Source organism: Meles meles, chromosome 9 (assembly GCF_922984935.1).
Source record: "Meles meles chromosome 9, mMelMel3.1 paternal haplotype, whole genome shotgun sequence".
NCBI lineage: Eukaryota > Metazoa > Chordata > Mammalia > Carnivora > Mustelidae > Meles > Meles meles.
The window spans coordinates 113,222,669-113,236,088 of record NC_060074.1 but is presented as its reverse complement, the minus strand read 5'-3'; the positions used below and the strand labels follow the sequence as shown (position 1 = coordinate 113,236,088).

Here is a 13,420-nt window from a genome sequence, read left to right as displayed (position 1 = left end):
CGAGGCACCCACGAGGGCGCCAGTGAAAACAGGCACAGGCCCAGGGCGGCCAGACCCTCTGACTGACCTCCCAAAGACCAAATTGGAAAAATTTTTGTGGACGTTCACAATTTGAAATACTGGCTCAACTCTTTATAACTTTTTTCATTAGGTTTATAATAAACGTGGAGAGAAAAAAAAGCACACTAGCTGAAATTCCTTTCAAAGAAGAAGACTGCCTGTAGCTGGGCCGAAGACCTCTTCGGGACACCTCATTATCTCTCCAAGGGGAGCTCCGGGTCATTGTCCCAAAGCCATGGGCAGGGGCATACCGAGGGCCGGCGCGCGCCCCGGGCTCTGCGCCCCCAGCCCTCTCTTCTCTTCCCGTCGCCCGGGCCCCGCTGCCCCCAGGTCCCACCAATCGCAGCCCGGTCCTTTCGCATTTGGAGCTTCAGAGCTCCCAGAGTGCAAGGTCAGTGGCTTTCCTCCGGAGAAGCGCGGAAAGGGGTATTCCACCCGCAGCTGGGACTTGCGGGGGGAGGCGGACCCAGGTGCCAGGGGCGCCAGTTGCTGTGCGCCCCTCTCTAGCCCAGAAGGGCCGCCCGCACCCTTGTTCCCTAGTTCCCTAGTCGCTCCCCGCGACTCTCGGACAGAAAACAGTTCCCAGTCGGCGGCGGCCCGCCTCGGAGCGTTCCGGCCACGGCCACAGACCCGGATCCCAGCGCCCAGCACCCGCCTGAGGCCCCGCGAGCTCCAGGGGGCGGAGCCGAGGATCGGCGCGGGCGACAACGGCAAGAGGCGCCGCGGGGGCGGGGCGGGGGCGGGCCGGGGCGGGGCGGCGGCGGACTGCGGAGACGCGGCGGCGCGCGGGGCGGCGCAGAGCGTTCTCGGCGCGGCGCGGAGCAGAGTGGCCGGCACCGGGCCGCAGGGGGCGCGGGCCGGGGCCGGAGCGGGGCCGGAGCGGAGCCGGAGCCCAGCCCGGGGTCGGGCCCGGGGAGCCGGAGCCGGGGCCGGGCGGAGAGCAGCCATGGCGCCGCGCAGGGCCGCGGCCCGTGCCGCTGCGGGAGGCCTGGGCGCCGAGTAACCGGGCCGGGCCGGAGCGCGGGCGGCGGCGGCGGCGAAGGCAGCTGCGCCCGCGCCCCCCGCCCTCCCAGGCCCCGCGCCCCGCGCCCGGGCCGCCGGCGATGGTGACACATGCGGCGGCGGCGCGCCGGCGGCAGGACCATGGTTGAGCGCGCCAGCAAGTTCGTGCTGGTGGTGGCGGGCTCAGCGTGCTTCATGCTCATCCTGTACCAGTACGCGGGCCCGGGGTTGAGCCTGGGCGCGCCCGGCGGCCGCGCGCCGCCCGACGACCTGGATCTCTTCCCCACACCCGACCCGCACTACGAGAAGAAGTACTACTTCCCGGTGCGCGAGCTGGAGCGCTCGCTGCGGTTCGACATGAAGGGCGACGATGTGATCGTCTTCCTGCACATCCAGAAGACCGGTGGCACCACCTTCGGCCGCCACCTCGTGCAGAACGTGCGCCTCGAGGTGCCCTGCGACTGCCGGCCCGGCCAGAAGAAGTGCACCTGCTACCGGCCCAACCGCCGCGAGACCTGGCTCTTCTCCCGCTTCTCTACGGGTTGGAGCTGCGGGCTGCACGCCGACTGGACCGAGCTCACCAACTGCGTGCCCGGCGTGCTGGACCGTCGCGACCCCGCCGCGTTGCGCACGCCCAGGTGAGCGCCCGGAGCGACGGGGTCCCAGCTGGCGGCGGCTGCCCGGGAACCGTGCCCCCGCTGGGCTGCCCTGGGCCCGCTCTACCTTCCTTGCCCTCCCTGCCCTCGTCTCCTGTTGTCTTGGGGCCCCCACGCGGCGCAGCCTCTGTGGACCGCCTCCCGACCTGCCGGGCGCCCGGAGCTTTCAGTTCGTCTGCTGCGGCCCGTTGTCACCCTGCCCTCTATTTTCACCCTTTCCACCTCCTCCCCTTTCAACTTCTCTCCTCCACCACCCTCGCCCCTCAGGTTGTGCAGTGCCTGAGCTTCCCTCAGATCACAGCCCATTATCCTGGGGCTGTCACTTGCCTTGTCCCATGGGCCAATGTAAAATCCGGCCCGCCCCAGCTGTGGGCCCGGCTGGCCTGGTGTCGTCCTGCGGGAAAGTGGGTTCTTTGCGTGTGTAGCCCACCTGGAATGTTCGCTTACCTTGGCCGCTCACGCACCCCAGAGCGGAAGTGAGCGAAGTGAAGTGCCTCTCCCCCTGCACCTGTGAGCCGCCCCCCGCCCCCATCCTGCCTGGAGAGGGCTGAAGCAGAGCTGACAGGGAAAGGGGTGGGCTCTGCCTGCCGGTGTGTGCAGGTAGAACAAAGGCCTGAGTGTGACTTGGGGCTGGGGGCAGGGAGGAGGCAGTGCTGCCTGCCCTCACCAGTTGGGCCAGAACCGGTTGCAAGCTCTCTGAAAGAGGAGCAAAAGCAGACCGACTGCTAGATTGGGGGAGCTGAGTTGGTCAGGGGTACCTATTCAATCACTTTCCTTGGCTGTCCCCCATTTCTGTGGAGGTTGGAGTTCCAGGCTGACCTGGGGGGGGGCAGCTCTCCTGGGAAGCACTTTGTAACCACAACCTCAAAGGGCAGGCAGGGTTTCCAGAGCTGAAAATTTGGACTCTTTATTCCTATTCATATTGGTGCTTTGGGGCCTTCTCCCCGTGACATCTGGGCTGGGAAGGGCCAGGAATGAGGACTTCTTGCCTGTCTTTTGTTTATCTTCTCTGTCTGTCTGCACTTACAGACAGGCCGGGGGTGGGGGAGCTTCTGTGAACCGAGTAGGTGTGTGTGTTGGCACTCTTCTGGGTCGAGACGGGCAGGGTCTCTGGTGTGTTTGGGGGATAAAGGTTGAGGATCTGGCCAGTCCACAGTTAAGCGTGGTCCATGGCGTTGCTGTCCTGCTCAGTTCTTCAGTCGTCTGTGGCCTCCCATCCTGCCAGGAAATTAGAGCGCTGGAGCTAGGGTCAGAGGTCATCTTACTTTCTCTTGGCTGCCCCACCCCCGCCCCCAGGTGGCAGCTCCGAGTCTGTGAGGTGGTATTTCCAGGTCTCTTAATTCTCCACTGGTAACAGATCTACCATCCCAAGGCCTCTAAAGTCTTGCTTCCTGTTCAGCATTTGGTCTACTCTGCATGAGTGCATTTTCCTATTGTAGCGCCCACCTCCCACCTTTCCCCGTGGTCAGCCACTCTGTGCTGTACTGAGCCAGGGTCTGGGGTTTGCCGCTGCTGGCCCACCAAGACTGTAGCCCCCCAGAACTGGGCACTGACCAACCCAAACAGGCCCAGGGGGGCACCTCCCTGCCTGCAGGAGTGGGGATGGGAGTTAAGTACCATCCTGTCTGCCAGAGGGAATTAGCCTGGGAGAATCCCAGAGGGAACAGTGTGCGGAATTTGTTCAGGGGGCTGCCAAGACCAGGACACTTTTTCTGCGGCCTACCTCCTGAGGCTGTTTCCCTTTGTGCCACCAGAATGAAGCGTCCCTGACCTTCCTTTTCTGGAGTGTGTCCACCAGAGCAAGAGCCCAGCCACCCTTTCAGAGAAGAGTCGGGAGACCAAGTGCAACAGACAGGGCCCCCCTGTGCCACACGAGGGAGGCCCAGCACCCGCTCCTCAGGGTGGGCGTGTGTAGCAAGAATAGAAAATGCCTGCCTAGTCAGCCGGATGCCTCTTGCTATGGTGGGCTGCCAGCCCCTACGCCTGGACATTGCTGAGCTCAGCAGCATGCAGGCCAGGTGGACGCAGGGTTTCCAGGGTCCTCAAAAGGCCCTCCCTCTCCTGCGCCATGAGGCAGGGGACAGAGCTTCATCTGTGCTGTTCTCCCCCACCCCCTTCATATCTGTTCCAGAGGCTAGGTAGATTGCTTTTTTGATGAGCTTCCCTGACAGGCAGAGTCATCTTGGCTTTGTGTGTTTGTAAGCCCATCTGACTAAGGTTCACCTGTAGTCTGGGACTGGACCAGGGTGCTTTTGAAGGTAGGGATACAGTTCTCCCACCTGTCCCAGGGACCCCGCACCACTCTGGACAAGTATTGTCAGTGCCGAGATTCCATGGGATGCCTGGTTTCGGGAGCCCCAAATGTCACCCTCGCCCTCCTCCCGGAAGACTATGGCTTGTTCTCCCTCACGGCCCTGTGAGTGCTGGAGTGACCACTTGGCTGGGTGACTGAGGAGAGGATGGGCCTGGCTCTGAGAGCCACTCTGACAGGTCCCTGGGGGTCTGGGCTTAGGGTGAGGACCTTTCCTTCCTCCCTGGTCCTCAGGGCCAGGCATGTCACAGAGCATGAATGAATGCTCCCCTGCCATGAGGAGTGCTTCTAGAAACTGCACCAAGCTTCTCCCAACTCCTGGTGCTAGTGTCTGTGGTACTGGGGGGCCTACGAGAGGCAGGCCTTGTGACTCAGTGGAGTGGGGCTTTCCATGGTTCTAGAACCTCCCCATCACACAGCATCAGCCTTGGGGGTTCTAGCTGGGCAGGTGCTATGGTGATGAACTTCAAGGTGGGGAGATGTACCTTCCTGGAATACAGTTTGCAACTTCTAGCAGTGGTTAGTACTTCCTAGGTTGGAGAGAGAGAAAGGTGTGTGAGCAACGCATCAGCAGGTCCCTGTTACATGGCCTGTGTCCACTGAGGGCTGCCACACCTGCTCACATCAGCCAGTGTCCTTGAAAGGCCTCCAAGAAGGACTGACTTTGCAGTAGCGAGGCTGCCCAGAGGCAGCTGGCAATGGCTGGCCAGCTGTTGTCAAGGACCACTTCGGCTAGTGTCTCTGCACCCCACGCTCTGTGTCATTTCATAGAGTCAGAATGGTTCTCCTAACGGCCAGAATGTCTCTCCTTCCTCTCCTCATCTGCCTAAAGGGGACAGAAGAGGAGACACAGTTGAGGTCTGGCCTGGGTGGCCCTGGAAATTCCTGAAATTGTGTAGGCTTCCTCTGGAGCCACCAGGAGCATTTGAGTCCCCAGTATGGCTTCCAGGCCACTTCCATGGGGTGTTGGGCTTAGCCAGACCCTCTCTACAGCAGGGCCCCCCAGGAGCCCCTGGTGGGTTCCCAGCATCTGTGGTACGGCTGTGTGGGAGCCCTAGAATTGATGGCTTGTACCTTCTCAGCGCCCAGCCTCATTTCTGGCCACGTACCCTCCACGATGCTGAGTTCCTCTGAGTTCCAGAAATCTGCCAGTACCCTCAGCTCAGCCTTTGCTACCTTCTGCCCCAGCATACTGTCCTCTCCTCCCACTCCTCTGCTGGCTTCTCCCTACCCTTCAGCCTCGGCTCTGCTTCCCCTTCCTCCAGGAAGACTTCCCTGGCAGCATCCTGTTGCCTTCGATGCCCTTGGCCATCCTGGCATGTCCACAGCATCTGGCACTGGCCGGATGCTGAGTGGGTACTGCCCACGTGTTGGCACCAACTAGAATGTTCTCTTCCTGGCCCCACACCCTCTCCAGGAGCTGTGCCCCTCCTTGAGTCCTCTCGTGAATGATATTTAGAGTCAGCCTTGAGTGCAGCACTGGTCCCAGAGGGCCTCAGGGGCCCCTAGGTGGGCTCAGCCAGGTTGGGCAGACTTAAGATTCGGGCATTTTTGTAACAGTTCTTTCTGTGGCACTCAACAATTTCCAACTTGCCTTCACAGTTACTCTCTCATACGTGATCAAGGGATAAGGCCTGCCTTTGCCTACACTGGGGCACATGTTACTTAGAGCCCATGACTAGAACCCATGAATGGGGCCCAGCCACTTAAGAGACCTGGTTGGGTGTCACCATGGCCGGAATCATCCAGGGAAGCCTTGCACGGAGATGAGGGGAATGTGAGGTCAAAGTGTTCAGAATTAGATTTTCATTCATAGCCAAAACAAAACACATCTTCATTTTAGGCAAATGCATGAGAAGGCAAACTTTCAAATAGCTTACTGACGATTATGTTAAATGGTGCTCTGGCTTGTGAGGTTATCTGTGTAACTCATGTTTTCTTTAAAGCACTGAGGACTTGCAAGACTGGGCTTCCTGTCCTTCTAGGCCCCTCACTTCTAAAACCTGGAGCCGTGCAGAGTGGGCTGGACCACTGTGCTGTAGTGGGCTAGCTCTGATCTGCAGACTGTCTGCTCCCAGGTCAGAGAGCCTTTCCCAGGGGGCCCAGCTCCTACCCCTGGGGTCTGTGAGGCCCCTTGTCTTTTTCTTTATTTCTCAGTCGGCAGTGTGAGGGATTCAGCTGCTGTACTTGGGGAGTGGCAGGCGGTCAGCGGAGGCCTGGCTTTGTCATCCTTAAGCGACTCTGAGTCTTTTTCTTTCACATCTCATTCTTTTGTTGTTGTTGTTGTTGTTGTAATAATTATGTGATAATTGGGAGGAAAACATAAAAGAGAAAAGAAAACTGTATTCCTCACACGTACTTTTTTTTTTACTATAATTGAAACCATAATGTAAATTTCCCATAAATGTTGTTTCTTCTTATTAAAAACTTAATATTTTAGTAGCTGCAGACGACCCCCCTCTGGGTGCCTTGTTAGTTCTGCTGTGTTGTTGAACGTGCAGATTTCCCATTTCTGGCTCCTGTAAGTAATGCTGGAGTGAGTGTCCTCGTGTGTAAATGTTTTCCGTAGCTCTGATTTCCTTTGTAAGTTCGTAGGAGAGGGATTTCTGAGTTGAAAGGTCTGAAGGTTCAAATACTGTCAGTGTTGAGTGTGAAGTTGCTTTTGGAAAGTCTGCGCCTTACCATGTTGCCACATTTGGTATTTGGGTGCCCGTTTGGGGTTGAACAGTGTTGTGGGTTTGAAAAGAGTTTACTTTCTTAAATTGGCAAAATGTGTCTCTCTGTGGTTTTTATCCAGAAGTCTTGCTTGGTGCATGGACCCTTAGAGGTGGTCTAAACCTCAGGGGATTTGGAAGGAGCCATGCCCGGTCACCCCACACACCTGCTGATCTGCTCACGGATATCCGCTTTTGGGCTCTGCTATTTGGGGCTGAAGGAGAGGGGTGCTGGGCTATGGGGACCCAAATCTGGGGAGGCCAGGGTGCAGAAAGGAGGCTGGCTCTTGTCCCCCACGCATTCAGTGGGTACTTGGGATGGGTCATCTCATTTGGCCTCACCACCCCAGCAATGCAGGCATTTGACGATTGTCCCAGTTTCCCACCTAAGGAAGTCTAGGCCCCGAAAAGGTGGGTAACTTGAGAGTCCCTCAGCCTGCAGAGCCAGGAGCTGACATTGATATGTCTGTCCCGAAGCCTGCTTGTCCCACCAGCCCTCTGCTGCACCGGCCCCCCATGCCCAGGCGGGAAGACTGTCTGTGGGTGGGAACAATAGCCAACCGTTCGGGCAGACCAGCCAGGTTCAGCACATGCAGCTTCCAAGACCCTGGGCAGACACGGGCAATTTCACACGCAGACCTGTGTCGTCGCTTTACTGGAAAACATCTGGCGACCTTCGCCCGAGTAGCAGTGAGACAAGAATCAGGCACCATCCCCCTGGCTCTGGCAGGGTAGCACGGCTGTGCTGCTGGCAGCCGTCTGGGGCAGTGCACAGGGGCCTCCCTCACAGCCTGGCCAGTGCCCCCCGCTGCCCTCCCATGTGATCCGCTTGTCCCCAGGGGTCCTGAGGGCCTGCAGCCATCAGCCCGCCACCTGGCCCTGGTGGAGGGGTTGTGTGATTCCTGCCAGCACATAATTCAGCTGATCTGTGGAGGGTTTGAGAAACGGGCAGGGCGCTCGGGCTCTCTCCTGAGAAGGTGGTTTCTAAGTACTTCTCCTCAGCAATTATTTATAACCACGTGGACTCTTCTTATTGGCAACCCTGCTCTCCTTTTCTTTGAGGCCTATACGTCGGCCTCACTTGCCAGCAGTCAGAGATGAGATGTGTTTGCAGGCAGGTTTCTGTCTCTCCAGACTCTTGTTCTTGCCTCTTCTAGAACTCCACTGGCTCTTTTTCTTCCTGTTAAGTTTTTGCTCTCTGTTCGGGTTACCAGGGCCCCTGGGGTGAGATGCTATCCCAGCTACAAAGATTCAGACAGAGACCCAGGTGCTGATGTCCAGGACACCCCTGAATATAGGCCCATCACTTTCGGGCTGTGGGACCTGTGGTCCAATTTCTGTTTCCGCACGAGGTTCCTGATGTGGCGGTGTCCTAAGTCCCTAGCTTGCAGGACTGGTTATTCTGGAAGTGTGGCATGTACGTAGCCACACACCGGATAGTTAGCATGTTGATCCCAGGCTGCCCGCCATGGACACCTGTTAGAGGACATCAGGATCGGCTGGGAGGATGGTGGGCATAGGCTGCCCAGCCACTGAAGACCACATACATGCTGCCCCAGCCTGGGCCTGGGGCCTGGGGCCTGTTTTCCTTGGTGGGGGAGCAGAAACCAGCTGGGGCAGCCCTTCTCTCCCACAGCCACCCGCAGCCCCTGACCAGGCTCTGGCCAGCTCTGGGTGCTAGGAGCTCTGCTTGGGCAGCACAGCCCCACAGGCCAGCCAGCAGCCCTTCCCTGCAGCGCTGTCTGCTTCCACCTCTCTGGAGGCTTCCTCCAGAGCGCCTGGACTGCTCTCAGGCCCCACCCCCACCCCAGCTGCTGGTCCTTCATTCACTTAGCCAACCATTCTGGGGCCTCTTTTCACCAGGGCTGCCTGTGGGGACTAACATCCCAAGTTCCACAGAAGCTCATGGGTCCTCTCTGTGTAGACGGGGCTCTGAGGCCCCAGTGAGGATGGAGACAGGTGGGACTCACTTTGGGTTCCTTCCACAGGGTCCAGGCAGCAATTCGGGGCCTCCACAAGGAACCAGAGGAGGAGAGGGGAGCCCCCTCGGCAGCCTGTTTCCCCATCTCAAAAATGGGGATATGGAGTTTGTCATTTAATTCTCCAGAGGAACCAGTGACTTGTTGTCCATGATCTCTGTGACTGCATAGTCCTTCCAGCCCCAGCTTATGTTTGGGTCTTAAAGGAGCCCCTCTCTAACTGTCTAGAATTCTGCGATCCAAGTCATGGCCAGGAGTGGGGCCCAGGCCCTCGAGTGAAGGTGGCTGTCAGTGGCTTGCCACAGCCCAGCGTGAGGCTGGCTGTGGTGGCGGGGCGGGGGCTTCAGCGAGAGGCGGCCCCCAACAGCTGTGCACCTGGCCGGGCTCCGAGGGCCGTATGTGAGCAGCGCAGCTGCCTCCGTGTGTTTACACGAGGAACGTTTAAAACGCCCAAATGGGGGGGGGGGGTCACAGCAAATCAATAATTGTCTAGAAAGATGGTAACTAGAGAGATTAAAACCCTGCAGTTAATTGTCTATAAAGCTGTGGAGTTGAAGGGGGTCAGTGGCCAGGCAGGAGCAGGGGACCCTGGGTCTCTGAAGGGTCTGCTTTGATGCACCAGGGTGGACACCTGAACGTCTGAACCCTTGAGTCGCGCCAGCCTGGGACCCAGGTATGCCTGGAACTCTCTGAACCTTGTTGCCCTTGCCTCTCTGGGCAGGAGGCGTCAGACAAACCAGACCTTCCTTACAGCACTCGAGTCTAGGTAGCTAGCTAGGGTCCCATCATGTCGGACATCCACCAAGCATCACTGGCTTTCCACCATGGCAACCTGAGATGCGAGACATGCCGTGCTTCAGCCCTGGGGCTTTCCTGTTCACCCCAGGCTGTGGCACTGGGGACCCACCCTGTTCCTTCCCCTCAAGGGCTTTGCTGAGCTTCCTCCCTGGGTATCAAGCAAGCCCTCGGGCTGTGCTCTCCTTCCAGCAGGCGCTGACGGGTGTGATGTTGGCAGGCTCATGTCTTCACTTGGTGGTGGCTGTGACCTGGGGCGCCAGACCCTCTGTCCTCCCTGCAGGCTGAGGGTTCAAAACAGGGGCGCCAAGGCAGCCTACTGTGGCTCTCCTCTGCCCCATTGCCCCCCTCGCCCTGTCTGTGTCTCGTGGTTGTCAGCACCTTTTGTATGTTTTCCTGCAGACACGCATCCCTTAAACAGCACCTGGCACTGTTTACGCACCTTTCAGAACCTGCATCAGACTGTACTTGACCTTGTGCAGCTTGCTTTCTTCACTCAGCCTTGTTGTTGAGATTTATCCATGTTGGTCCATGACATGCATATTTAATTCATCGACTGCTGGATTTAACATCAAGTTTGTCTAGACACATCTCTTTTTTTCCCGTGCTTTGTTCCAAGAGTGTTTCACAGACCAGGTGGCAGTAGCCAGGCCTGGCCACCCCTCCTCGCGTGTCCCTGGGAGTGGGCCAGAGGGCAGGTGGTCCGTGACGCCGTGCCCGAGGTCTGTCCCCCACACTGTGCCTGATGTGCCCCCACCATGTGGCCTGACAAAAGACATTGTCATCTTTGCCAGGCCAGCAGCTGTGAGATGGACCGCCGTGGTCTTAGCACCTGTCCCTGTGCTAGTAAGACAAGCATCCTATTACAAGGTTGCCACCACTTACCTGTTTGTGTCTCTGGGCTGTTTTCTGCCCTGAAGGGTCTCCTAGTACGAAGTTCTGTGGGTTCTGTGCTTGCCAGAAGTCCTCCCCACTGTCCTTCCATACTGCAAGTCACTGTGAGCATTTGGTTTACTGATGCCTGTGCTGGTGTGGACCAGGCAAGCCAGCCAGGCCTCTGCCCTCCAGCCCATGGCACCGAGTACACATGCAGGGGATGGAGGGGAGTGTACCTGCTGACCTTGGAACCCCTGTGGGACCCCCTGTCATTGGAGCTCAGCCAGAGGCCTGGAAGACTGAGAAGATGGACAGATGGCTGATTAATCAGCCATCCTTCCTACAGTAGGGATACCCTGAGGGCCTTCCTTGGAAGCCCTCAGCAGCACCCAGGGCAGCCACTGCAGGAGCCTAGCCCAGAAAGCCAAACAAGTACGGGGTCCTCCTGCCTCTCATCTCACACCCATAGATCCTGGTTGTTGGGGTCCCTTTGAGATTGGATTGGGGAAAGATTCCTACAGTCAGAACCAGAGCCTGGAACCCACTGCTCTGAAGTTGCAAGAGCCTCCTTCCCACCCAGTGAAAACCAAGGCAGGGCTTCCCCAGAGTGAGACCTAGCTCAGGAGCCAGACACCACTGCCTTGGCCTCCACTCTGGTGCCTGTCCCTGTCTGCTACAGTCACACCCAGGGCAGTCCCTGCACGGTCCTCCTCTGTGGACGAGGTTCCTGCACCCTCCTCTTGTCATCCCCAGGCCTTAGAATGTACCCCAACTGCCCTAAGCCCCGCATGGCCCCAGCCCCATAGGTGAAGCATTTGCTTCTAGACCACATCCCCAGCTGGCCTGGGAGGAGTGGCCCATGCATCTCTGTCCATCTGAGAATTAGCTCCTGCCGCCACAGGGCTCATGAACGAATGTGGGCAGCGGGTGAGCATCTCCCCGCCGAGTTATGAGCTTGAGAGCCTCACGTGTAAATATTTACTCTTCTGGAGCATTGGTGTCCTTGGGAAAAGAGGACCAGCAGACATCGAGTTTGGCGTTTGCATCCCAGCAGCAAGAGGCAGGATGGGGGTGTCGTGTTGGAACAGTGAGGCTGGGTGTCATTCTCTCTGAAGTTCTGGTTCCCGTTCCCTATGGGGGAGAATTCGCAGCCACAGACAGAGGTCCTCCAGCTAGACTGCAGCTAACAGAGGGGGGCTTGTGTGCAGTGGGGTTGCTGTGCCACGTGCACTCTTCTTACGTCGTGTGTGTGCTGTGCTGGCTGGGGAGCAGGACAAGCGGGTGTCCTCACCTGCAGGGCGCAGGCGAGGAGCAAAGAGTGACTGTACTGATCAGACACGCTCACTCGTTGCCAGGCTGTGCTTGCTTATGCCTCATTCTCAGGGGCCGCACTTCACAGTTGAGGAAACCATGGCTCAGAGAGCCTGAATAATTTGTCACTTGGCAGAGATGGGATTTGCACACAGGCCTCTGGCTCCAGGGCTTCCTGTTACCCCCTCCCCAGGGTCCCCACGTGCAAAGGGGGAGCCAGGCATCTCCTGGGCACAGGGTTCAAGCCAGCACACTGCCTGCCGTGGTGAAAGGTAACAGGGCTGTGTCAAGGATGGGCTTTCCCGGGAGCCCAAGATGGTATCATGGGGATCAAGGGCAGGTGGAACAGAGGAAGGGCAGAGCAGATGGTCTCCCAGGGGAATTTGGAGGTTTCTAATGTCCCCTATAAGGAGAGCCTTGCCCAGGCGGACACAATGCCAAGTAGTAGGTGAGCCACTGCGGAGCACACGGCTCCTGCCCAGCACGCAGAGCCAAGGCCTCACCTGCCCAGCTTCAAACCCTTGCCTCAGCCCTCCTTCCTGCCCAGCTCCCTGCAGCCCTCCAGGGCCCCTCGTCCCAAAGAGGAGTGACCACAGCTCCAGACACAGGCCCCTTTCACCTCTCCTTTGTTCCCTCATGGCCAGAAGGCAGGCGGGCAAGCAGGTCTGGGCAGCTTGCTCTACTCATACAAGTCCAGACAGAAGGCTGCTCGTCGGCCCACCATCTGAACCCTGGAAGTTCAGGGCCTCCCAAGTCCTCCTTTAACCCATTCGATGCAAGCTGTCGGGAAGCCCAGTCCCGTAAGGGGAAGTTGTGCCCGGCAGAAACACCGTTTTTATCAATAAAGGTAGTCAGGTTTTAGCCAAGTGGATAAAAGGAAGGTGGTAAGATTGATATGGGGTTGTTCAGAGCAGGAGCAGACCCCTGTCCTTGAGCAGTTGAGTAGAAGGGGAACCCAGTGGGTATCAGGCAGGGCTTCACCCAGAGGCACAAAATGCACACCAGGCCAGCAGACTCCCAGAATATGAGAGCTTTGCTTAGAGGCCCTGGTGCCCTGATACGTTTTTCTGCCTTATGGGCCCTATTTGACCTTATGGAGCCCTCAATTTGCCTGTCAGATGCATAGAAGACTTGAGAAGCAGAGCCCAGCAGCCAGTGCCTTGGGCTCCCTCACACACCGCCATGTCTGTCTGGAAGACAGGCGCTGTCCATGAGGTCCAGTCTGAACCACAGAGTGGTTCTGCTTGTGGCAGGGACTCCCCATAGACAACCCTACCTGGCTGGGGAGATAGGCCTTGCTTGGCGGGGCAAGGTTGAGCAGGATCCTGTCAACCCTCTCACCACCCCCCATTCTGTGCATGCTCCCCGGCCTGGGCGCTGCCATCTCTGGTACTGTGTCCATCTGCCCGCCAAGCCAGAGGCAGCCTGTGATGATGCTGGGCATGGAAGTCTGGTCCTAGGGCTGCAGACAGGGTTGATTTCATGGCCCTTCCAGTATGCCACAAATGCGGTGGCCAGGTTGGGAGTGGCTCTGCAGCCCCGCCAGTCTCCTGCAGAACAGTGCCCTGTCCATTCATCATGTGAGCTCTTCCGGGTCATTTCTAGAGGAAACCCTCCCCGGGAGGATCAGTGGGTGACCAGAGAGGCTAGGGGTGGTGGCCTGCAGACATGTGTGGCCTCCCCCAGCCTGCCTCAGCTCTGAGCCCTGGCCAGGCC

At 58.3% G+C, this 13,420-nt stretch overlaps 1 protein-coding gene across 1 annotated transcript in view; it reads left to right on the top strand.

The window, feature by feature from the left end:
- Nucleotides 1-881: 881 nt before the first annotated feature.
- HS6ST1 (heparan sulfate 6-O-sulfotransferase 1) overlaps nucleotides 882-13,420 on the top strand; it is a 42,620-nt gene continuing 30,081 nt past the window's right edge. The window contains exon 1 of the mRNA XM_046019011.1: nucleotides 882-1,700. Within this exon, the coding sequence (XP_045874967.1) occupies nucleotides 1,174-1,700 (527 nt within the window). The 5' untranslated portion in view covers nucleotides 882-1,173. The remainder of the gene's footprint in view (nucleotides 1,701-13,420) is intronic.